The sequence below is a fragment of the Haliaeetus albicilla genome, chromosome 10 (assembly GCF_947461875.1).
Source record: "Haliaeetus albicilla chromosome 10, bHalAlb1.1, whole genome shotgun sequence".
Taxonomy (NCBI): Eukaryota; Metazoa; Chordata; class Aves; order Accipitriformes; family Accipitridae; genus Haliaeetus; species Haliaeetus albicilla.
The window spans coordinates 25,143,019-25,165,872 of record NC_091492.1 but is presented as its reverse complement, the minus strand read 5'-3'; the positions used below and the strand labels follow the sequence as shown (position 1 = coordinate 25,165,872).

Here is a 22,854-nt window from a genome sequence, read left to right as displayed (position 1 = left end):
CAGCCGCCCCGGGGTGCTCAGGCAGGACATGGGAGCAAAGCAGCAGCAGTCCATTTATCTGAGTTACTGGGATTATTTGAAATACATTTGACTGTTCAGAGGGGAAAAGATGTGCAATAGTAATGTCATGATAGAAGGGTGGGACTCATCTCACCTAGAGTTGGATGATGTGCACAGAGCACAAGGGCCCCCGACCCCCCTTAGCATCAATGGGAAGAAAGTTGTACCCCATCTCTTCACCAAATTTAGAGGAGCCTCTGGAGACCCTCTCAGATGAAAACAGTTCTGTCTGAACCACATCGGGAGCATCCAATACAAATGTGACTTACCTGTAGGAAATACATGCCCTAACACCCAATAGGTCTGACCACTATAAATTCAGCGATGCTTTGGTGTAAAACGTAAGACAAGATTAAAAGTAGAGTTAAAAGACATTATTCTGGAGCTGTTCTGCCCCTGGTGGTTCTCATTACCATCTGAAATCATGTCTTGCTGTGTGGGAAAGGTTACTGAGACCGACTAAGAGCAGAGATAACCCTGGCAGCTGCTCCTGGGCAACAGATTCACTTTGATTTCTGCAGCGGTAACAGCCTCCTGCACCACCCCAGCATGCTGCCATCGCTGCTCATGAGCAAACTCAGCCCTCAACCCAGGCAGCCTCTACAATTAAGTTTCCAACCTATGGAATTGATGCTCAGTGTTACTGGTAGTATTATTATAATGGCTTGAGTGGGTAAGATGCCTGCCTGGTTATACTAAATATTAACACAGACTCATCAGGACAATGCTTTTGTTCCAGGTGATTACTTATATGCAACAGTAGAGTATTACTCTGAGAATACCACATTAATACCCACCATGTATTTATATGAGGTGAGTTGGACTTTCTCTTTGTATTTCCAAAAAAAGGGGGACTTCCTTGCAGAAACCACTGTTGCAAGGAGAAATAAATGGATTTAAAATGTTGATTTTAAATCACTGAACAACTCAAATGAGTTTGGGCAAAGAGCGTCCATGCAACAGCTGTGATTAGTTTGCCATGGACTTATTTTGCCCATTTGCACAGGAGAAGCTCAGAGAAGGGGAAATTCCCAGTTTTCCTAATTAAATAACATCAAACCTGTTCCAATGAGGGATCTCTCTGGATACAAGTTAATCCTATGTTCTGGTGTCATAGGTTATTCCTTTTCCTATGCATCCATCCAAACACCATTAGGGCTTTGGGGAAGGGATTTGCAGGCGAGGATGCCACCCCCCAGGTTTCAGCAATGGATATCGGCTATGGATAAGAATGCTCCAGGGCAATGATGTGATTTCTCCCCCAAGGAGCAACCACTGGGGGTAGTTAGGAAGGCAGAAAGGCTCATCAGGGCATGAACTCTGCCGCTGGCTTTTAGCACACTAAACCAAGTGATTTTTGACCGATTTCTTTTCCTTGACTTGCCAGGAGTTTCAGGAGTCGGTGGGATCACCCCTCCGGTGCCACCTCCCCATCATCATCCTCCTCAGTCTCCTGGCCTTCCTGCTATGACCCCGGGCTCAGAAGGTACTAAAGCCCCGTAGGACTTAAGCACTCAAAGAATGTCTTTAAGCCAGCAAAAAACTCAAGTCTTTCTAAAGCAGCAGCAAGCAGCGCTTTGCAGCAACTTTTCAGAACAATTAAAAAAATAATTAAAGCTTTCAGGCATCCAGCTGTGATGCTGGGGACAACCAAAGCAGCTTTCATGGCTACTAATGACCTGAAGAGGCATTTTAGGGTATTTTTCCAAAGCACCCAAGCAACCTCTTTGCATACAGCCTTCAGTGGGAGCTTCAATGGTGTGAACACCCCTCTGGTACCCCTGGCCCAAACTGGGTCTTAGCACCAGGCACCTCCGCTGCTCAGTCACCCAAATCCCCCTTTTTTTACAGAGGTTGAAGCTCACTGACATCCCAGGTGCACACGAAATCCCCCTCCCACCACAAGTGTGGCTTTGAAACACAATAGGAGGATGGGGCAACCACTTCCTCACCTTTTCCCCTTATTTCAGACACGATGGCTTTGATGAAGAACAGAACATCATCACCGCGTTGGAAATTACATCCTCCAAACGAAGTGGTCACCTCCGGTTTTAGTCCAGTTGTGGCTTTACGTACAAAGTCTTCAATAGATGGATGATGCCATCCCAAGCCATAGAAGTTGTGCAAACACTGAAAAGCTTTGTAATGACTAGGTTCTTTCCTATTTCCCATTATTCTGTTGTAAATATGAACTCCTGCCAATAAAATTACTAACAATCAGCATTTGGTCTCTACCATGAAGCCACCAACACCCTCCAGGAAAGCATGAGAAACACCAACCCCATCCACCCCTGAGCTGGGCTAAACTGCTCCTCCTGCCCCAATTCCCACCCCTTTTCTCCAGGAAAACCTCAGCACCTTGGGGACCAGATACAGATTTTGCTGTGTCCCACCTTCCCAGGCCACCACGTTAAATTGGGCTGTTTTGGGACAAAATTTCCGTGCCAGCAACCATCCACCATGAGGTCTGCGGTGGCCAGCGGTGCGGTTTCATTTGCAGTTGCTTGGTAAACAATCTGTAAACACCAGCAGAACAGGAATAACAAATGCAAGAAACTTGTACAGTGCTTGTCCCATCAAAAGGGCCTTTTTAAGCATCTAAACCCGTAAGATATAAGCTAATAGCTAGCTAGAAAAAGGCAGATTTCCACTTAAGTTTTTCCAGAATTGCTCTTAATACTATTTATTTTCTAGAAACACCAGCAATATCTGCAGTGCACTGAGAAGCTGGACAAAAAAAAAAAAAAAAAGCCCCTCCAACTGATACAGCCCCCACCAGCTCCCCACGCAGAAAAAACTGTGCCAGAAACGGGTTTTGTTGGTCAGGAAATGAGAGCTTATAAGGCTCCTCTTGGCCCAGCTGGGGGAAAAAAAAAAATGCAGTCCCACACTCTGTGTGTCTATGCTGCTTTTCTTTGGAGGAGTTACGGGCATGGAAGGATGACAAACCTGATCCAGGTGCTCCTGCATGGTCTTGGAGCTCCTGCCAGTCAACAGAGGTTGAGTCAACCCAAGAGGCAGAGTTCACAGTGGTCATGTCCGCATGGCCCCCAGGTCCACAGACCTTCAAGGTCCCTCAAACTCACCCTCAAAACCCCAAGCAGAAATTCCCCAAACTGCTGGAGCGGGTACAACCTAAACCCATCCATCTCCTCTACACCCACAGAGCAGCGATGCCACAGATGGTGCCATCACAAGTCCGTCCTGCCGTCTTCACACCCCGGCTTGCGAGGTTATCTAGGCTCCTAACCTTGAAAAGTATAAGTATTTTATTTTCTGGGGAAGCCAAGAGGCTCTGAACCAGGGCCAGGAGCTGCTGAAGGGAGTGAGACCCAAATGCGCTGCCAGCCAGTGCCACCTCCTGGCTTCTCGCTGCTATGAATTTGATAAAAAATGCTGAGCTTTGCCTAGGAGAGCTCCGGAAAATAACTTCTGAACACACAGCGTTTTGATTCTCAATCCTGCAATGAAAAAAAATTATGGGAAAATTAGTTACATGCATGAAGCTTATAACATGCTAAGTTTCTTCACAAAAAAGTACTATGAAATAATTATTGGCATCACTACTCAGTGGTGGTGGTCCCAAAACGGAGGGACACAAAACCACAAGCCCTTTCCACAAGTGTGAGACAAACCCAACTGCACGGAGGTTATTAAATATGTGAAGACATATACAATAAACCCAGTTTATTGTAAAAACCCAGCTTTGTTTTATAGCTCACTTCAGGAGCATAAGAAAGGGCCACAAACTATACTCAGGTTACAGCAGCATTTAGGATAAGGTATGTCCTGACCTAATTACAACTAACGACATTTAGCTGGAAATGACCTTACCGCTTTCCCAAAGCTGCTATTATTCACTAAAATCTCTTTAGTTTACAAATGCTCTTTTTTTCTTGCAACACTAAATCCACCCTCCTGCAAGTGGTAGGAAAAGCATCGGTTTGTGCTGCCAGGCTCTGCTCCAGCTGGACCATCCTTGGCCACGCCCAACGCTCCAGGTCCAAGACGGGGAGCTCCAACCGGGGGAAAATCCCAGGTTTTCTGTTATGGGACCTGCAGCCTTGCATGTGATACTAAAAGTGAGCAAGTGCACTTGTATCAGTGAAAGTATTAAGAGTTCAAGGTGTTATTTTAATTCTTTTTCTTTGGAAAGGCATGCCTGCATTTCTAATAGGAAAACCAAGATCTCACCCGGGGCCCTTTCTAACAGTAAAGCCAAGAGCTTGTCCTCAGTCCGCACCTGAAGCCGGGGGTGAAGCCACCCTCCTGCACTGCGTCCGGATGCTTTCATGAGTTGCTTTCCCAGATTTACCCCTTTTTTCACTGCCCATGTGATACCCGCCCGCCCCTCAGGTCTGCCAAAGGCCGCCCAGCTCTCCCGGCAAACCTCCATGGGATAAGCTGCTTTAACACAAAGAGGATTTCCTTCTGGGTTTGCAAACCCTTCCTAGTTATCGTCAGGCAAGAAGCAAGCAGAAGGTCTCTCAAGGGCTCCGGTGTTTTCTAGCAGGGCTTTATCAAACTCTTCTGAGAAACAAATTATGCTGCACCTTAGCCCGACATCCCAGGGGAGCTGCATCCCATGGGGGCTTTGCAAGAGCGCAGCGGAATCCCGGAGCAAGGTTTGATGCAAAACTGCTCACCTTCTGCTATCCCGTGGTGGGGGGGTAACTGCAGTTTTTGGATGCATTTAACATGGTCCAGCCTCAGAAGGCGATTCCAGCCCCTGCGACCTCATGGATGCAAAAAGAACAAAACAGAGCGGGGGGTGGGGGAAAGGGGCTGGGGTGTTTTTAGGGCTTGTTTCTCACTCCAGATCTTTGTAATCCTGCTTTTTGCACAGCACTTGTACAGGAGCAACCCGAGGCGGGGGGCTGGTTAGCAGTGCCCTGGTTTCACCCCCAAAACCACCAGCAATGGGCACAAAACCACACACAGCTACGGAAGAGCAGCTCGAAGCCACCCTCCGTGGGGCCCGCAAGGAGGTGACTGGCCCTGGGGTTCGCAACCCCCTTTTTTTAGAGACTTAAGATGAATTTGTGCAGATTTATACAATTACTGATGAGGGCTGGGGCTGGTCTCCTGCATTTATTATTCCTAAGTTACTGCCTTCACTCTGTCCTGGTAGTCCATCAATACCAACCTTACGTCAGATCCTTAAACCCCTGACGCTAAGAACACAAACCATTCCCATCGGCACCACATGGAGCAACTGGATCAGAAACAAACAAAAAAACCCACCCCATAATCCTCCTTTTATTGCTTAACTCTCCCATTTTTCTTCCATTTACTTCACACCTCTCAGACTAGGACTCCTGGAGCAAACAGGCAGAGACGAGGTGCAAGGCCAGTGTCTGTCCTGGGGGCTGCCAAATATTTGTTGCACTGTCTGACTGAATACACTCTTTTTTTTCCTGGCTGAGCAGCAACGTTAGAGATCCTTTGTAGGTTTAGCTTTTACCCTGAAATGCTTTTTTCTGCTGCTGTTCAAAAGCAGACAATAAATTTGAAATTAAATTGATCCTGATGTGCAGAATCCCAATCCTGGAGGATCACGGACCTGGTGTAAACCCCCCAATATAGGTGAAGTAAACGATAAGTACAATTCTGCAATGACAGAATATTGCCAGTCTTAAACCCTACCCCAACTCCCCCAGTAAATTTTTATTTCCAAATGTGTATTTTTAATCACTTCAGTATCAGCTATGACCAATAAATTTCCATTTCAGACAAAGCAATGCTCTGCCCTCAGTACCACAGGCAGCATTGCGATGGATTCTGCCCTTCAGCAAACCCACCCCTTATTTTTCCTACATCAGGGGGTGACTTTGTATTCGAGATCCCCTAAAATACAATACTTTCCCAACCAAATATGGCACTGAATTGGCAAGATTAGGTCATTTTGATCCCATTTTTAACCCCTTCTCAAATAACCAGAGAAACAGGCTGGCTGAGGCCTCACTATCTGATCCTGAAACAGGAAATATTTTCTCTGCTCAGTTTACACAAAGCGGAAAAGACCCACAGAGATTCCCATGTTGTTTTGGTTGGGGTTTTTTTTGGTGTTCTGTCACAGAGTTGCCAAAATGTCTCTGGCTATTTGTGTCTCAAAGTTAAAAGAATCAACATATAAATATTTGGAATTGCTTGTCTAGGAGGAACTAACACTTCCAGGCTGGCAAAGCACTCCTGCCTGTACTTACCATTAAGGATGCTGGGAGCTTATGGGCATGATTCAGCAGCCGCTGGATTCTGTATTTTCCATATTTTAAATATAGAAATATTATTTAAGTAGCAAAAATGTTTTCTATGCTTCCGGATGTATATAAACCATATATATCCACCCAGAGGTGCCTCAAAATTAAAGAGTTATGCTATTACAGAGCTGTTTGCTCACGCATCTACCTTCCCCTACATATCATGTATGTTTGCAAAACTGCCTTTGTGCATATCAACAAAATATAATGCAAAGTAACAGCAACAACAGCAGCTTCTTCTCAGCCATGGCGGGGCTGCGGGAAGCCCAGACCAAGATTTGGCCAGAGCTGGCAGAACCCAGCGGGTTTCGTCTGCAGTTTTGCTTTCACATCACGTCATCCCCTGTGTGTTTCCCTATTCGAGGAGTTTTCAGATCCTTAATTTGTGGCTTTTTTTGCAATTTTAACTGCAAGGCCCACGCAGCCATTGGTGGGGAGATGCTAATGGGGCACTGACAGCTGAAGGCCCAAAGCCAACAGTATCCAAATTTCAACTGGAGCATTCAGCCAACCTCTGGCCTGCCTTGCGGTGAGCTCGCCTGCAGTGACCGCACTTGCGGAGGATGCACCAGAACAGGTCTGCCAGGAAGAGTGAAGCTGGAAAAGTGCCTGCCTCCATGTCCTGCCTGCCTTCAGAGCCTCCAGGAGAGGGTATAACCCCAGGGAGTGCAAACCTGTGCGCAACTGGGCATGCAGCCCCCCCTGCACAATCATCCATGCAACACCCCAGATGCAACCTGCGGTCCCATGCAACCAGGCGTGCAAAACTTGTCTGCAGTACCCATGCGATGAGACATACAAAAAGTCGGTGCAAACTCCCACCATGCAACTGGGCATGCAACACCCACTGTGCAACTCTGCTTGCAGTCCTCGATGCAACCAGGCATGCAAAAACCTGTGCACGACCCCTCATGCAAGCTCCCATGTGCAAACCCCCACCTGCACCAGCCCCGTGCAATCACGCATGCAATCCCCTGCCTGCAGCCCCCTTCTGCAATCAGATGTGCAAACCCCCACTTGCAAAACGGTGCCCGGAGCCTCATCCACGTGCAAAACCCCACTAGCAGTACACACCAGTGTAACGGGGCATACAAACGCCCACCTGCAGCCCCCCCACCACCGTACAACAGGGGATGCAACCGCCCCCCGTGGCAGGAAGCAGCGGCTGCAAACCCCCCGCCAGCAACCCACCCCGTCCCAATACCGCGCAAACCCCCGCGAACAGCCCACCCCAGTGCAATGGGGCATGCAAACCCCCATTTGCAGCCCCCTCGTGGCCATACAAGAGGGCATGCAACCCCCCCAACACCGTGCAGCCTCCCCTCCGTGCAACCTCCCGCCCGCAGCCCCCGCCCCACGCAAGCCGGCGTGCAAAACGCCACGTGCAAAACGCCGCTTGCAGTATTTCCCTCCCACCCACCCCCGCCGCCGCACAACCGTCCCTGCTGCAACCCAGGCGTGCAAAACCCCACGCGTGACCTCCCCGCCACGGCCTGCGAACGGCGCGCACCGCTCGCTCGTTCCCGCCCGCCGCGCGCGCGCGCACACACACACGCACACACACACAAAGACAAACCCTACCCCTCTTCCCCGCCTTTAAAAGGTCGCGCCGCCGGACGGGCAGCGCGATCAGCCAATCGCTTGGCGCCCCCCGCGGCGTGGCGGGACCAATGAGAAAGGCGGGGGCACGGAGGAAGCCCCGCCCCGGGGCGGGGGCGTGGCGGCGGGAGGGGGCGCCATGCGCCATGTCATGGAGGCTCAGTGTGCGAGCGGCCATTGACGGAGTCGGAGCTGCGTGCGGAGCGGGGCGGCGGCGGCGGCGGCGGCGGCTGCCCGCGGCGTTCCCCTCCCCACTCCCGGTTCCCTCCCGGCGGCGGTCGGCCGCCGTAGATAACGACCTCGCGGTCGGTCCCCCGCCGCGCCCGGTCACCCTCCCTCGCCACTGCGGAGCCGCGGGAGGGGGGGGGCGATGGAGATGAAGAAGCGCATCAACCTGGAGTTGAGGAACCGGGCCCCCGAGAAGGTGAGGGGCGGCGGGGCGGCGGGCCGCGCTCCTCCATGCCCCCGCACGGGCGACCGCCGGCCGCCTCAGGCCGAGCGGGCCCTGCCCGGCCCCGCCGGCGCCGCTGAATCTGGGTCAGCCGTGGCGCAGGAGCCCCGCGGGGCGCGGGCGGCGCTTCCGGGGCGGTGGGCGGCGGGCGGTGGGGACCGGCGCCCCCTCCATTCCTCCCTCCCTCCTCACCTCGCCGCCAACTTGGCGCCGCGGGGTCGCCCCTCGACGCCCCCCCCCCCATTCTCCCCCCCTCGAAGTTGGCTGAGGGGGCGCGGGCGGGCCCCCAACTTGCGCCCGCCGTTAATCCCCTCCCGGTTCGCCGCCGGCCGCCTCCAACTTGGGAGCGCGGCCGTAGTAAACAGGTCACGGTGGGGCCGAGTCCGACCTCGGCCCTTCCTTCTGTCTCTTTTTTTATTTTTTTGAGAAAAATTTTGTTTTTAAATTAATTTTGTTTTCCGCCCCCCGTGTACGCTGCGTGGCGCGGCCGGTTCGGTCCCGCTCCTTCCTGCCGCCGCCCCGCCGGGCGCACGATGGGGAGCGGCGGCGGGGAGAGCCCGGGCTGGGGGGGGGGTTAAGGGGGGTGTGTCCCCGTGTCCGTGTCCCCCCCTACACGCACTCGCCGGTGTCCCCCCGCACCTCCCACCGCCAACTTCCCGTTTCTTCGGAAAGATGCAGAAAAAAAAAAAAAGCTGAAAATTAGGGAGCTCACGTGTGCTGGGAGGCTGCGCGCTGCCCCTTCCAAAATGTCACCTCACACACCCCCTCCCCCCTCAGTGCCAAAGCCTGGGGGACACGTCGCGTGGGACAATCACCCCCCCGGACCCCGCTGCCCCACGCATGGCTCCGGCAGATGATTTTGCAAAGCAGCGCCCGATGCCTCTGGCTCGCCCCAGGAGTAAAGTCCAGATACGTTGATATCGCCGCCAAGCCGACCCGACTCACGGCACATTTGGGGGGAAAAAAAAAAGTGCCTAAAACTGTTGATTTAACCAAACTACTCGTCTTTCAAGAAGTTTTTATCAGTGGCAGGTACCTGGAAAGGCCTCCATGCGCTTTTAGCATGTGTCTTTCTTGGGGAAAGCTGTGAAGGGTCCCCCCTTCTCCCCTGACAGTTTTCTTTAAAACTTTGTGCTTGTTTGGGGTAATGTTTTTTTGATAGAAAAAATAAAACAATAGTGAGACTTTACTTGAAGCTGGCAAAGTGTGCCACTTGGAGGTTTCTGCAGCAGGCTTAAAATGTTGTTATTTAAGAGTGTACAGGGGAAAGGAAGAGTCACCTTGTTAATGTCCTTTCTAATGAGTGGTATGTTCCAGTGTAGATAAAATAATTTAAAATTAATTGGCTGCTCCTTGTTACCGCTTCTCAAAGTACGCGACCTGTATTGATTATTTAGTTGTTCTAGTGGCTTTGGCATGAGGAAATTATTTAATTGGGTTTAATTAACCTGCAGGAGTTGCTGCTAAAATAATCTGGAGCCAGAAGGTTTAGGGTTCAGAAAGAAATTGAATGGTTTTATAGCTTTGAATATGCACAATTAAACTATTAGACTTTAGAAAAAAGTTAGCAGTTCACTTGTATACAAGGGCAGCTTATACCCCTGGCTGCGGTGGCACTATCGGAAGCTATGAAAGTGTCTTATCAATAAAGTTTGGGGTTAGATGGCAGTTTTTGCAGAATATGAAGCATTCTCAGAGCAACAGAAACAGTTGCATGCTCTGTTTTTTTGAAAAATAGGCGGGTGTCAGTGATTTCAGACCACAAGTCTACTCTAAATTTAAACCAAACACTAAACCAACAGCCTCCCAAGTTGTGGTTTAGATGAAGCGTGTGATTTTTTTTTTTTTGATGCTCATTAAACTGACGAGTGACTTGCTGTCCTATTTGAAGGTGACGGAGTTGGTGCTCGATAACTGCCGATCCAGCAACGGTGAAATTGAAGGGCTGAATGATTCATTTAAAGAACTTGAGTTTCTTAGCATGGCCAATGTAGAGCTGACATCGCTGGCCAAACTTCCCACATTGAGTAAGCTCCGAAAGGTATGTATTTCTTGCCTGCTGGTGCTTTGAGAAGCAAAAGTCATGGGTGACAACCTGTGGTTGTGCCTTCCAGTGCTTGTGGTTGAACTTGCGTGGCGCTGACAGTGCTTTATGAGATGGCAGGCCTGCAAAACGATGCCATGTCCAATGTGCGTTGAAGATCTGAAATTGTTTTAGGTATCTCCAGTTAATTATGGCCAAATTGGGCTTGGTTACTGACTCGTAGGACGGTAAATGCTTGTCCGTTAGCATTGTGAAGGTTGGCCTTGTCTTTCTGAGTGCTGATGGTTGAGACGAGGCCACTGGATTGCCCAGCTAGTGAAGGACCATTGCATGTTGCTGGCAGAATAAAGACTTGCCGTGAATTCCAGCATCACATATTCTGTGAACTTAGAATTTATGTGTCCGCACCCATGAGATTTTAAGGAATGCTTTATGATTCTCAAAGTAAACTTAAAGGAACTTTCTGACAGCCAAAGCTTGTTGACTTGTGCAGCTCTTCAAAAGGGTTCAGCTTTGCGATTATTAAGTTGAAGTGAGAACGACTGAAAATGATGCAGTCTGAATCTAATGGTAAGAAGCCAACTGTTTAATTACTTCATTTTTTTCTGTGTAATAGTTGGAGTTAAGTGACAACATCATTTCAGGAGGCCTGGAGGTCCTTGCAGAAAGATGTCCGAATCTCACATATCTAAATCTAAGTGGCAACAAAATCAAAGATCTTGGCACTGTGGAAGCTCTTGTAAGTATGAAGTGAGAGGGGCTAATAGAAAATTTAAATCTAATAAATACTATTTTTTATCAAGAATAAATTAATTCTTTTTGCAATGGAATGGTACACACACAGCTATAAGGCCTGTGTGTGAGCAGTTTTTTCAAGCACAGTATAAAAATGGCAAATGGGGGGTTTAAACGAGTACAATGTAAGAAATCAGCAAGTACAAAGATACAGCGTGATATGTTCTAGCTGTTTATGTTTCTTTTCAGCTGAAAGGCATGTGAAATGAAATTTATTTTCTTACTTGTCATGTGTTCTCTGTGTATTTTTTTTCTTGCCAGCTCAGGTGAAATGGATACTGTGGTGTTTTAGGTTTGTCAGTCTTCCAGTTGGTTCTGACTTGATTAACTCAATCTCATGGTTATTAGAGATAGTACTTGTAAATGTACAGCTGTAAAATTCCTTCTGTGTTAGTAATGGGATGTACTGAATAAGAGATTTTTGAGCTTCTGTTTTGTCTTTGAGAGAAAAGTAGCCAAGTTACGTCTTGCTAATCCTCTTGTATTCGTTTGTTGAGGTATAGTTTGTCTAATAAGCAACTGCCTTAAGCTTTCATTAAACTGTGAAGTGATTAGGATGTGTGTATGAGATGGTCAGTTAGGAGCAAACCTGGAAAGCACCAGTAGTAGGGCCTTTAAATGTAGGAGGGGGCTGCCAGTGCCTGTCACTGCCTGATCTGTTCATCTGTTTTTCTAGCCAGCTGTTTCTTTTTGAGGACTTTGATATAGACTGCATATTTTTAAAACTGCTCATAAAGATTCTTCATCTACTTTAATGGCACTTTAACCCAGCAGTTAGCAGGCCAAGTAAAGCAGTTACAGTGCTTTATAGGAGAGCACTATAGAGCACTTTTATTTAGATCTTAGATGCTTGCCAAACCATGCAGGTGGCTTGTCCTGCATGTGTGTAAAGTCCGAAAGGTGAGAAAAATCGCCATCGGTTGTCTAGTCCCTATTGTTCAGAAGGCAAATTCTGTAGTGTAGTTATAAATCCTACCAAGTGCCTCTTGCTTGCTCCTCACAAGATGCCTGTAATTAAATTAGTCAAACTATTTACTGAAAGGCTGCTGGAGTTGTTAAGTTTTTGCTCATGATTGCCTGAACAAAAATAGGCTATGCAAACAAAAAACAAACCCAAATATGTGTTATGCAGTCTGTGCCTAGTGGTCTAGTGCTTCAGGGATGTGTTGGGCGTGCTGCAAACATGCTGTGGAGTTGATCTGCAAAAGCACTTTCATAAGGCGTTCTAACTACTGCAAACAACTTTTTGAACTGAAGTGTGTATTTAACGGGGAGCAAAATATTGAATAGAAAAGAAGGGATGGGGACAAAATAAATTCTGTAGCTGGCTATATGGTTAACTGTATTTGGGCTATGACTGCACTGTAACTTGAAGTACCATGTCAAGAAATAAGGGGGGGAAAAAAAACCCTTTTCGTTTATTTTCAGCAAAATCTCAAAAACTTGAAGAGCCTTGACCTGTTCAACTGTGAGATTACAAACCTTGAGGATTACAGAGACAGCATTTTTGAGCTGCTTCAGCAAATCACATACCTAGATGGGTTTGATCAAGAAGATAATGAGGCACCAGACTCGGAAGATGATGATGATGAGGGTAACTTCCTGAAATAAACCGTGGATGGAAATACTGTGCTGTAATAAAGATGTCAATGTAGCATGGGGTATAGTGGCTTCCTGAATGCGCTAGTGCGATTCTGTGCTCTTATTTATGAAGCAGACTTCTAGAACTCGTTTGATATTAACACGCTGTGACACAGAAGGAAAACTCTTGTCAAAAGTTTTGAGTGTTCTTGCAGAAACCTTCTGAGTTTAAGGAAATTTGACTAAAGATACTGCTACAAAGATAGAAATATTCTCAAAATAAGTTGTTGCCAGTAGTAAAGCACTTTGGCACTACTGAGTGATACAAAGCGAGGGGACAAACATTATTTTGTGTGAAAAATTGTAATTTTACTGGGTTTTGTAATGGCTTCATGTCCCATGCTCAAGTATAATACAATTTTTGTTCAAAAAAATGTACGTAGTTCCTTTTCATCTGACCTCAGCTGTAGTCATTAATGAGGCTATTCCTACATCTGTTTCCTTCGTTGTTACCTGATTGCAAATGAAACCTGTAGGTATAGGTCTGTCAGTGTGTGGCTACAAATTGTGTTGATGGGATTGCAGGAGTAGGGGGATGAGTGCTCTTTAAATGTACTTGGCTTAACAGGTGACTGACACAGTCAAAGCTGTTAAGATGAAAACCATCCAAATTGTGTTTTGAGTGCTGTTAGCAAATATGATGGGCTGTTGTGATGCAGCGTCTTATGCATGTCTGCATTCTCAGTATCTGCACAGATAACTAGTGAGCTTCGGGCTGTGTCTGTTTGATAGTGGTTTCTCAGGGTTTTCTTTGTGCCTTAAATCATGAGCTGGGAGCTGCCACTGCTCTGTGCTTGGTCATGGCTGTCAAGGGACTGCTGAGGAGTACTCAGACACATCAAAGTTGGGAAGCCTGTGTTTAAAAGAACAAATAGTTGATACTTGGAATGTGAAAACAAACCCAATATTTGAAAGTAGATTAATAGGTTATTGACTTGAAAATAAATTTTAAGTGTTAAATCACCTTGTCATTTCTTGTAATTTGCTTAACTGAAACTGTGAAAGTGATTATATGCTCCAGACATAGAAATGAAATGAGAGATCATCTGTTTGGAACTGTAGGTGTTTCAGTTACTGAAGTGATTCTTAAGTGATTCTTCAGTGATTAAATAACAGATATGTGTAATATGTTAAGGTGGTTTTGCCTTTAAATATTTCAGGGGTTGGATTCTATAGAGAAGCCTCTGTTCCCCTTCCACTGACTAAATTTTCAGCTCTCTTGCAGGAGTTTGCATATGTAGCTGCTTCACGCGTCAAGAATTTTGCCTGAAGCTTGTGATGTAAAAATGTTGGTAGCCTTTCTTCAGGGAAAAAAATTACAAAGATTAACTTCCTTAAAATAGTGCTTGTTTCCCACATGTTGCCTGCAGTTAAATTAAAAAAAAAAAACAAAACCAAAAAAACCCAAAACAAAACCAAAACCAAACCCTTCTGGAGAAAAAATGTTACAACTAGCTTGACCTGGTGTATACAAACTTGCATAAAGAGTTAAATGAAACTTAACTTTTAGTGCATATGTGTAAGTGTATCCTTCATTGCAGAAGGAGATGAAGATGATGATGATGAAGATGAGGATGAAGCTGGTCCTCCAGGAGAATATGAAGAGGAAGATGATGAAGATGATGGAGGTTCAGATTTGGGGGAAGGTGAAGAGGAGGAAGAAGTTGGTCTTTCATACCTGATGAAAGAAGAGATTCAGGTAAAGTTTGTAAATCCTACCAAATCCAAGAAATGAAGAAAAAACTGTCTACAGACTTCTGTGTTAATTTAAACATATAGACCCAGAGTATATAAATGCAAGGTAGATGCAGTGAGATGTTTTGCCGAGAGCGCTGCTGTCACTGGAATATGAAGTGTTGACTTGAACATGAGTGGTGGCTGTTGGCTATGAGATGGTCCTGGCTGACTTCCAAGACTTGGTTCACTCTTATCCCACCCCTTAATGTTGCGGGATGGAAGACCCTCTTTATTCTCTGTAAGCTAAAGAAGCCGTTCTCCCCAACGTTTTGAAACTACGTGCTACTACCAATTAAATTGTCAGAATAGAAATACATATTATGTAGAATAATTTCTTTTGGAAAGCCGAAGGAAATACCCTGGTCTTGTGAAAGAAGAGAATGAAGTAGCAACAAGTTACCAGTACTTCACGTAAAATGAAACAAAGGAAAGGTCTATGTTTTTGCTGCAATAAATGCTGGTTTCTTTACCATGCGCTCACTTGAAAATGTTCTTAGTGGTGGTGTGAAGAGCTGCGGAAAACAGCCCACAGGCTCTTTTGAGTAGTACTGTGCTAAAAAGCAAATGCAGCAGTATTAAGAAGCTAGGGTAAGAAAATATACACGTTTTACAAGTTTATGAACAGATTCTTGTAGATATAAACTGGCCATGCCTAAGTGATTATTGGATAGAAGTAAAACCTAGGAGTCCTGCTTTAGTACTCTCCTTTGACAGCTACAGGGGTTTCAGAGGGAGAATGTGTCTGGCATGGATTTTTGTGTGCAAGTCTGTGCAAGCAGCTCATGCGTTTCAGATCAAAAAAACCCAAAACTGTGGATGTCGCTTGCATTACTGTTACTTTTGATAAGAGTTTACATGTTATCAGCTGCATTTCATGTGGATGTGCAGAAAATCTTGCACTAAACTCTTTGGTGTTCTTCATTTTGTTCTCGTAACTAGCGCTCCTACGATTTGCTTATGAACATACTCCAAAGAGGTAATGGCTGTAACACAATTTGTGAAGCTAAAAGTAAATAACTAAATCTGTTTTGAAGCCAAGACCTTAGAGGTAGTTCTTCGGAAAATGAACAATATGTGACTAGGAAGAATATCAGGAATTAACCATGTGTGATCGTTAGTATATGCATATGCTCTGCACGTTAGGTGACTAGGAATTATCACACACAGCCATGAAAATGTTAGGGGAGTTCAGAATCGTGGCCCTTCTGGTGATGGTGCAACAAAACCAGCTACTGAGTTTGTGTTTTGCATTTATTTAGGTAAGGAGGAGGTTGTAGTCAGGGTGAATTCATTATGTAAAGTATTGAAAGAATTCTAGTCTGGTAGCTTTTCCCTGCAATTTCAAAAAGGAAGTTGTGTACCATTCCAGTTGCAATGAATTAATCCAGAGTTTTTTAATTCCCATGTTCTAAGGGCAGATGTCAGATGGACACTCTAATGTTTTCACATTTTTACTTGTTAAATTACCCTGTGTATAAAATCTGATAGAGCAGATGGATATAAAAATAAGACTTCGGCTTGTCTTCAAGGCTTGACATGGTGCCAGTAGGGCAGAGATATTGCACCATTGTTTTAATTTTCTGGGGCTGCTGATTGTTAATTGGTTTACATTTTTCAGCTATCAGCTTGAAAAAAAAACCCAGCAACTTAGTTCGTTTGACATAGAAACAATAATTTTGTAAAGATATTCACTGTTCTGCTTTCTCCTCTTCCTTGTCTTTTAATAACAGTGAGTTAAAAGGAAAGCTAAAGCTGTTTGCCATCTCTGTTTGTTGTCGTGGCCTCTTAGTTAATTTTGCAATAACTTACTCTTGAGCTGGTGTAAGGTGGTGATAAGTGGGAAAAACAAAGAAGCAAGAATACCGGGCCAGATAATACACTGGCTTGGGTGATTAAATGTACTGCAGTCAGTTTGGCTGCCTGTCCTTGTACAGATGTCCAGTAACAAAAAGTAAATGTGGAATGTGACCTCTGAACAGACTAAGTGGGATTTTCTGAATTTCTGCTCAGGATCAGCATGGAAGCAAAACTTAAATAAACAGCAATTGTAAAAATATTTCAAATTTTTGTAAAGGATGAAGATGATGATGATGACTATGTTGAAGAAGGAGGCGATGAGGAGGAGGAAGGTAAGTTACCAAGTTAGTAAAGTTGTGACTAAAACAATTGATTCTTCATAATTCTCTAACTTGGCCACTTTAATGGCATAAATCACTGTTTGCCTGGTCTGTTTCTGAAAGTATGTGAAGTATTTTAGGATCAGTTTAAGCAAGAGCTCAAGCAGGTAGTAAAGTAGCTGTGCAGCATTTGATATTTTTTGTCTGCTTACTTGTAAAGTGAAAATAATGAAGAAATGACAGTTTCCAAAGTCTCGTCGAAGCAGTTTCCTAAAATGAAAGATACTGCATCTCCTACGCAGTTAGAAATTTTAATTTTCCGAGATGGAGAGGAGGGGGACTCTAGTGTATACCTTACAAATGTTATTTACATACATTTAAAATACCTTGTTTAATGCACCAGAGGCTCCACAGGCAAAGCCCTAGAAGCAGCAGTAGCAGCTGTATCTTTTCCCTTTATCAAGCTGAAAGCAGCTTCTCCAGTAAACCTTTCTACTTCAGAGGCAACTCCTAGGAGGCAAACTCAACCCAGTAGCCTGTCTAATGGCTTAGCTAGTGAGCCTAATCATATTTTTTCTATCTAGTCTTTTTATCAGTGGTTGTAACTTCTTAATTTCATAAATTACTGTTTTGATGTCAGACACATGCGTAATAGTCAAAAGCTTGCAAAAAAACCCAAACCAAAACACGCCAGTGTGTGTGGTTCATCCTGCTTTAAGAAGGTACAGTGTATCAAGAGTGTATAACTGATGTGGAAAAAGTGGCATTCTTGCGGGCTGATGCAAGAGGTTCCTCTGGCATTTTGCAGAACATAAAAGTTCTTTTTGCAAGAAGTGGGTTACTTGAGTGTTTTTTCATAAAATAACTTTTTATGTTATCTTTTGATATTTTAAAAAGGACCTACAAGAAGTTAAAGAGGACAAGCGTAGCACTCATTCTTTTTTGCCCCTTGTTTGAGGTTTCCAAGCCTGGAGGGTAGGGACCAGCCTTAGGTTTGATGCTCCTACTCTGTCCTGGACCACTGGAACAGAAGTTGCTCTATAGGCAGAAGGCTTCTTCTTGATTCTTGTGCAGATACTGGCATACTCTGATTTCTGTGTTGATGGATGGATGATTTAGTTGTATGCATCTCTGTGTTCCAAGTGGTAAAATAGAAGTCCCTTGTTACTACCAGTCAATGGCTGCTAAAGTCCCTTTAAAAAAATTACCAAGCTTCATCTTAAAATTAGCTGCCTTTCCCTCTGTACTCTTCTTGCTATGAGGCTCTCCCAGAACTTTACTTTTCTAACGGTGAGGAACTCTTGTCCTAATCTTTAAACTATCCCTAGCAGCAAAGTTTTGTTAATTAGCCCTGAAGCCCGGTTCTATGTCTGTGTAAACTATAGACAAATTCTAGAACTTCTCACCAGACTAGTCCCCATCTCATCTGTACGCTTGGCTAAATGGAGCAGGTTTTGGAGATGTATCTTGCACTTGAAAAAAACAAAATTCTGAAGTAGTAATGCTAATTCTTCACTCTTTACAAATGCAGCCTTTGAATCTATTAAGACAACAAAGCAGGTGGTCAGTATGGCTAATTAGCCAGGAAATGACTGCTGGAAAATAAATCTATTAGATTTGACAAAATTGCATTTCATGATTTCACCACAAGAGCGCATAGTCCACTGACTGAATTAAGCATATTTCTAAGAATAAGCTCAAAGATGTTTATGCAAGATGCTTATATCAGTTTGTCACTGGAGAGAGAACAGCGCATGTTTCACTTGGTATCTGCAGAAACTGCTGGGTTTTGGGCGGGGTGTATGCAAGTTCTAAAAACTAAAGTTAGAGAGATATAAAAATGTCACTTCCATTTTAGTTCTCAAATAATATGTTAACAAAACCACTTTTTTATAAATCTACTTCATATCAATAATTCCTGTATGGAATATCACATGCTTAGCTTGAACTTGGTTTAATATGGCCTGCATGAATTATTCAGAGTAATGTAAACCGATCTTTTTTTGTGAGCCATAAGCAACACAGAGATGTTACAGTAGTGAATGCATTAACTACAAACAAACAGTAATCTATTTCAATTACCTTTTCTGAAAGTATAATGTTACATTTATGATGTCTGAGCAGAACTTAATGAGATGTATGCATACCTCTTTTCCTTAGCAGAGGGCATTCGAGGGGAGAAGAGGAAACGAGACCCTGAAGATGAAGGCGAGGAAGAGGATGATTAATTTGTTATAGACACAAGTAGGACCAGACTCTTAAGTTACAGAATACGCAATAGTGATTATGCAGATCTGTATGTCTCCATGTACCATAGATGTCCCTACAGAAGATATGTTAACTTTTTATAGGAGAAGTGTGGTTTTACTATTCTTGCCCTTTTTATCATTCCAAATAAGATATAATAGCCTGTTAGTGAACCTATATGTAGAAACCAATTTTCAGCCCTATAATCACTGAAGCCATTGTCAAGTTTTTTCCCCTAGACTTTTATTTGGAGCTCTTTAATTTTATACAAGCTTGCTGTGTTGGTCATCATTAGCCCAGAGTTAAAACACCCATTTCCCATGGGTTTAATAGTGTGAATTTCCATCAAGATTTTAAAGTTTTTATACTTAAAAAGCTGAACTCAAAAATGCTATATGGCAAATTCCAGTCGCTTTTAAATGAGAAGTTGACTATAGTCTGAGTTTACCAGGGATTCTATTTGAAATCAACAACTAGATTATACCTTTATTTCAGCTTTTTAAAAGGTGACTCCTGTAATGCTTTTTTTTTTTTTCAAGTCTTCTATCCATTTTGTGTGTTACATTGTAAAGCCTCAGTGGGTTTCAGAAGATCTTTTTTTTCCTGCTCCTTCAGATGTTCAGTGTTTGGTTGAGTATTCACTAGATACTTTCAAGAAAATATCTTGGCAAACTGAAAGGGTTGTAATCTTAAATTTTCTCCAAAATACACAGTCATTGCAGGTATTAATAAAAGCAAATAATCTGTAGTTTGAAACCATTTAGCTAGAAGTCTTTGTTAAACTTTCACTCACTTAGCTCTTGCATTGTCATTTTGGGAATTCTGCAACAGTCATGGTGTTTGGCTATAAAATATATGCATTTCTAATGCAGAAGTTAACGGGTAACTCCTTCAAGCATGTTTTTTTGTTTTTTTTTTCAAACAACCCCCATGACTTTTATAGAATCATTGGAGGGGCAAGATGAACATAAGTTAGTCTTTCTTCGCAGGTCACCTTTTAAACTTTTTAAATCTGGTTGTAGGCAAAACATTAAAGTTCATGTATAATACTAGTTAATAGTTTAGTGTTTTTTATATCAAATGGCTGCAGAAACATTGCATACAGTTGGTGGCAAGTACAGGAGACATGCAGACAAACTTTTTTCTAGCAGCCTGATTGTGACCAACAGGTCTTAATAATTTTGCCCCAATGGATTCATGTTTTCTATTTGAGCCACTGCAAAAGAAGTTCAGACATACAGCATTCCTCTTTCAGTCCTGATTTGGATTTAAAACAGTAGTCTTGATATAAAACTAATTTGCATTGTTTCACATAGGTACTGAACCAAATATCACACACAGCTTTATTCAAGAGACTTATTTTTATATCTGTCTTGGCTGACAATAGCTGCCATTAACCTGGGGGAGACACCAAGGGTGGGGAAGAGGGAGATTTCCTGGACCTAAGTAAGAGTCAGTCACCCATAGATTGGTTACCTGTGAATATTTAATAAGTATTTCACACACTAGCAGACTTTAAATGTGACTTCCAACTCTTAAATCAAGTTTAGATACTGCAGGGTTGAAGTTCTGCAAAGCCCAGTTTCTTGTGTGTGTGTTTTTTTTCCCCCGAATAGAGCCTTAAATCATAGTTTCTCATGTAGCTGTAAAGCATAGCCAGCCATTAAAGGCATCTGAATGAAATGAGTCAGGCAGATGGCAATATACTTGGAAATGAACTGACTAAATGGGTTTTGCATTTTTTAATGAATATCTGTAAAGACACTAGAAAAGTAGTGGTAAAACTACATTTGCAACCACAATCTAAGTTCCTGTGTTTATGTATGAATACTGAATGAATAGAAACTTTAGGTAAGTGCACATCCTATCTTGTCATGGAGGCTCTGTGTTCAAGGCAGTTGCTTTGTGCTCAGCTTTAAGATAGAAAAGTGTGTTTTCCCATCTTTTTGCTTATTGTTTTTTTTAGCCTCGGTGAATGATTGAAACCTGTTATTTATAAATGTGTACTTTAAAGTACCTCATTGTCAGGGTTTTCCTTACCTGTCTTTTACTGATGCATATAAAATTAGTTTTAAACGGAAAAAAATTTTCTATTTTGATGGATTAAAATTATTTGAGTACTGGTCTTGTTTCAGTAAGTGAGTCCAATTTTGACATTGGATGAGCTAATTGGACAAAACAGAATAAACACGGAAGGGGTTGGCAGACCTTCCCTAAGACAGGCAGACTTGACATTTCCTAAAAACATCTTGCAGGGTCATGCATCAGCCACTACATCTAAAAATCTGAGCCTCACACAAAACTTAACTTCCTAAGTAACTTTGTCTTTTCCTCAGTGTTACCATCTAAGTATAGTTTCATATTTGTCAGCTTGGCATGCAATTAAATGGCATAGGATTTTTTAAAATAAGTAATACAGAGCCTCCAGATAACTTTTGAAACTTTTTTGCTTGGTGGGTGGTCTTTTCATGCAAATATGTAAGGGTGGGTTTTATATTTTGTAGAGGTTTTGTCCTATTTTAATGCTCTTTGTATGGCAGTATGTATATAGTGTGTTTCGGTTCCTTATCAAACTCTTTCCTTAAACTTTGGAGTAACTGATTTTGTGCAACTGTGTTTTGAATAAAGCCATGACAGTGTTAAATTAAAGAAAACAACCCTGCAGCACTCTTCTGATAATTTTTAGTTGTAACAAAACATGTTTCCTCCCCATGTGTGCTGTAAATTTTAAATTAAAAAGTTTTCAGACCGAATTATTTCAAATAAATTGAGACTATTGTATTGGATTACTTCTTTTAGTATGTACAGCTGTGCAGAATGCGGTGTTTCTTAAGGAATGGAGTAAGAGGTAATTGTTCTTCCTCGTTATCTTTTCATTATTGGGAAACCTGCAGAATTGTGCATCTTTCTGGGACTAGAACTTGGACTTTATGATACTTTAGTTCTTGGGAATATCGTCATAGTTGAGGAAGGATGCTATGGAAAACCTAAAGTGATGTCCGCTTAGTTCCCTTAGAGTGTTTCCAGATGAGTTTAAAGTAGAAATGAGTGTTGGAGCTGACAGGGCTTTTGCATACTGTATAAATCAATACCATTTGAGCATAGCTGAGCTATGCAAGTCTGGCTGAGTGTCAAGAAACAAAAAAAAATCAAGAGCCTGGTTACATTTTGCTTTTCATAAATGCTGACTTGGTTTGCCTGACAGCCGAGCTGCAAGTCTAATGCTGTCCTTTCAAAGTAGCTGCCTTGGTCTGTGTGAATTACTTCTCATTCAAGAACAATGTTTAAAAAAAGCTGCTTCTCCTATACAGTTAGACATAGCATTGTTTTTATTTTGGGATTAGTCCAGCATTCTTGGCAAAAATCCCCTGGATGCACTTGAGAAAGCTAGTAAGAAGAAAAACAGGCTTTTCTTCTTCTAGATGAGTGATTAGCCAAGAAATGGGTGGTGGTTTTCTGGGATTTTTTTTTTTTTTTTAAAGTGCAGGGATGGAATTGGCTTTCCCTCTAAAGCCCCACATTGGCCACTCAATCCCTATGCACCTATTTGCCTACTGGACTGAGACTAAATGGGGAACCTGAGCTTGAGGATTGTTTCTAACAGAAATTTAGTCTACCTTTTGGGGGTACTGGTGGGTTTGTTAAGTAAAACCAGGCTGTTCCATGCTGGTATGTGCATGGCAAAGGAGACAAGAGAAAATTCAGTGCTGTGTAGGCATGTCTTCAAAATCAGGAAAAACTTGAGGTGTGGGCTGATGGGTGCCTGAGCTCATTCTGTTGGAAGCGAGCAGCTTGTTGTGACCTGTCATAAACCACCTTTCTCCCTGCCACAGCCTGGCAGTCTTTCTCTACTTTAGAATACACCTCTGCTGCTGCAGAAGTCATCTGTCCAGCTGCCGGGGG

At 43.7% G+C, this 22,854-nt stretch overlaps 2 protein-coding genes and 1 long non-coding RNA gene across 3 annotated transcripts in view; 1 reads left to right on the top strand and 2 right to left on the bottom strand.

Annotated features, from left to right (window-relative positions):
* MRPS21 (mitochondrial ribosomal protein S21) overlaps positions 1–22,854 on the bottom strand; it is an 88,427-nt gene that overhangs the window by 28,949 nt on the left and 36,624 nt on the right. The gene's annotated exons all lie outside the window — the stretch shown is intronic.
* On the bottom strand, positions 2,874–7,536 carry LOC138687376 (uncharacterized). The gene is made up of 2 exons (XR_011326587.1): positions 3,010–7,536; positions 2,874–2,920 (listed from the first exon to the last, which is right to left on the bottom strand). It is a non-coding gene; the product is annotated as an uncharacterized lncRNA (long non-coding RNA).
* Positions 8,032–21,737, top strand: ANP32E (acidic nuclear phosphoprotein 32 family member E). Its single transcript, XM_069794264.1, is given in 8 exon segments — positions 8,032–8,285; positions 8,288–8,343; positions 10,262–10,411; positions 11,031–11,153; positions 12,638–12,803; positions 14,392–14,549; positions 16,662–16,716; positions 18,865–21,737. Coding segments are annotated over 8 exon segments (996 nt in total). The 5' UTR covers positions 8,032–8,065; the 3' UTR covers positions 18,933–21,737.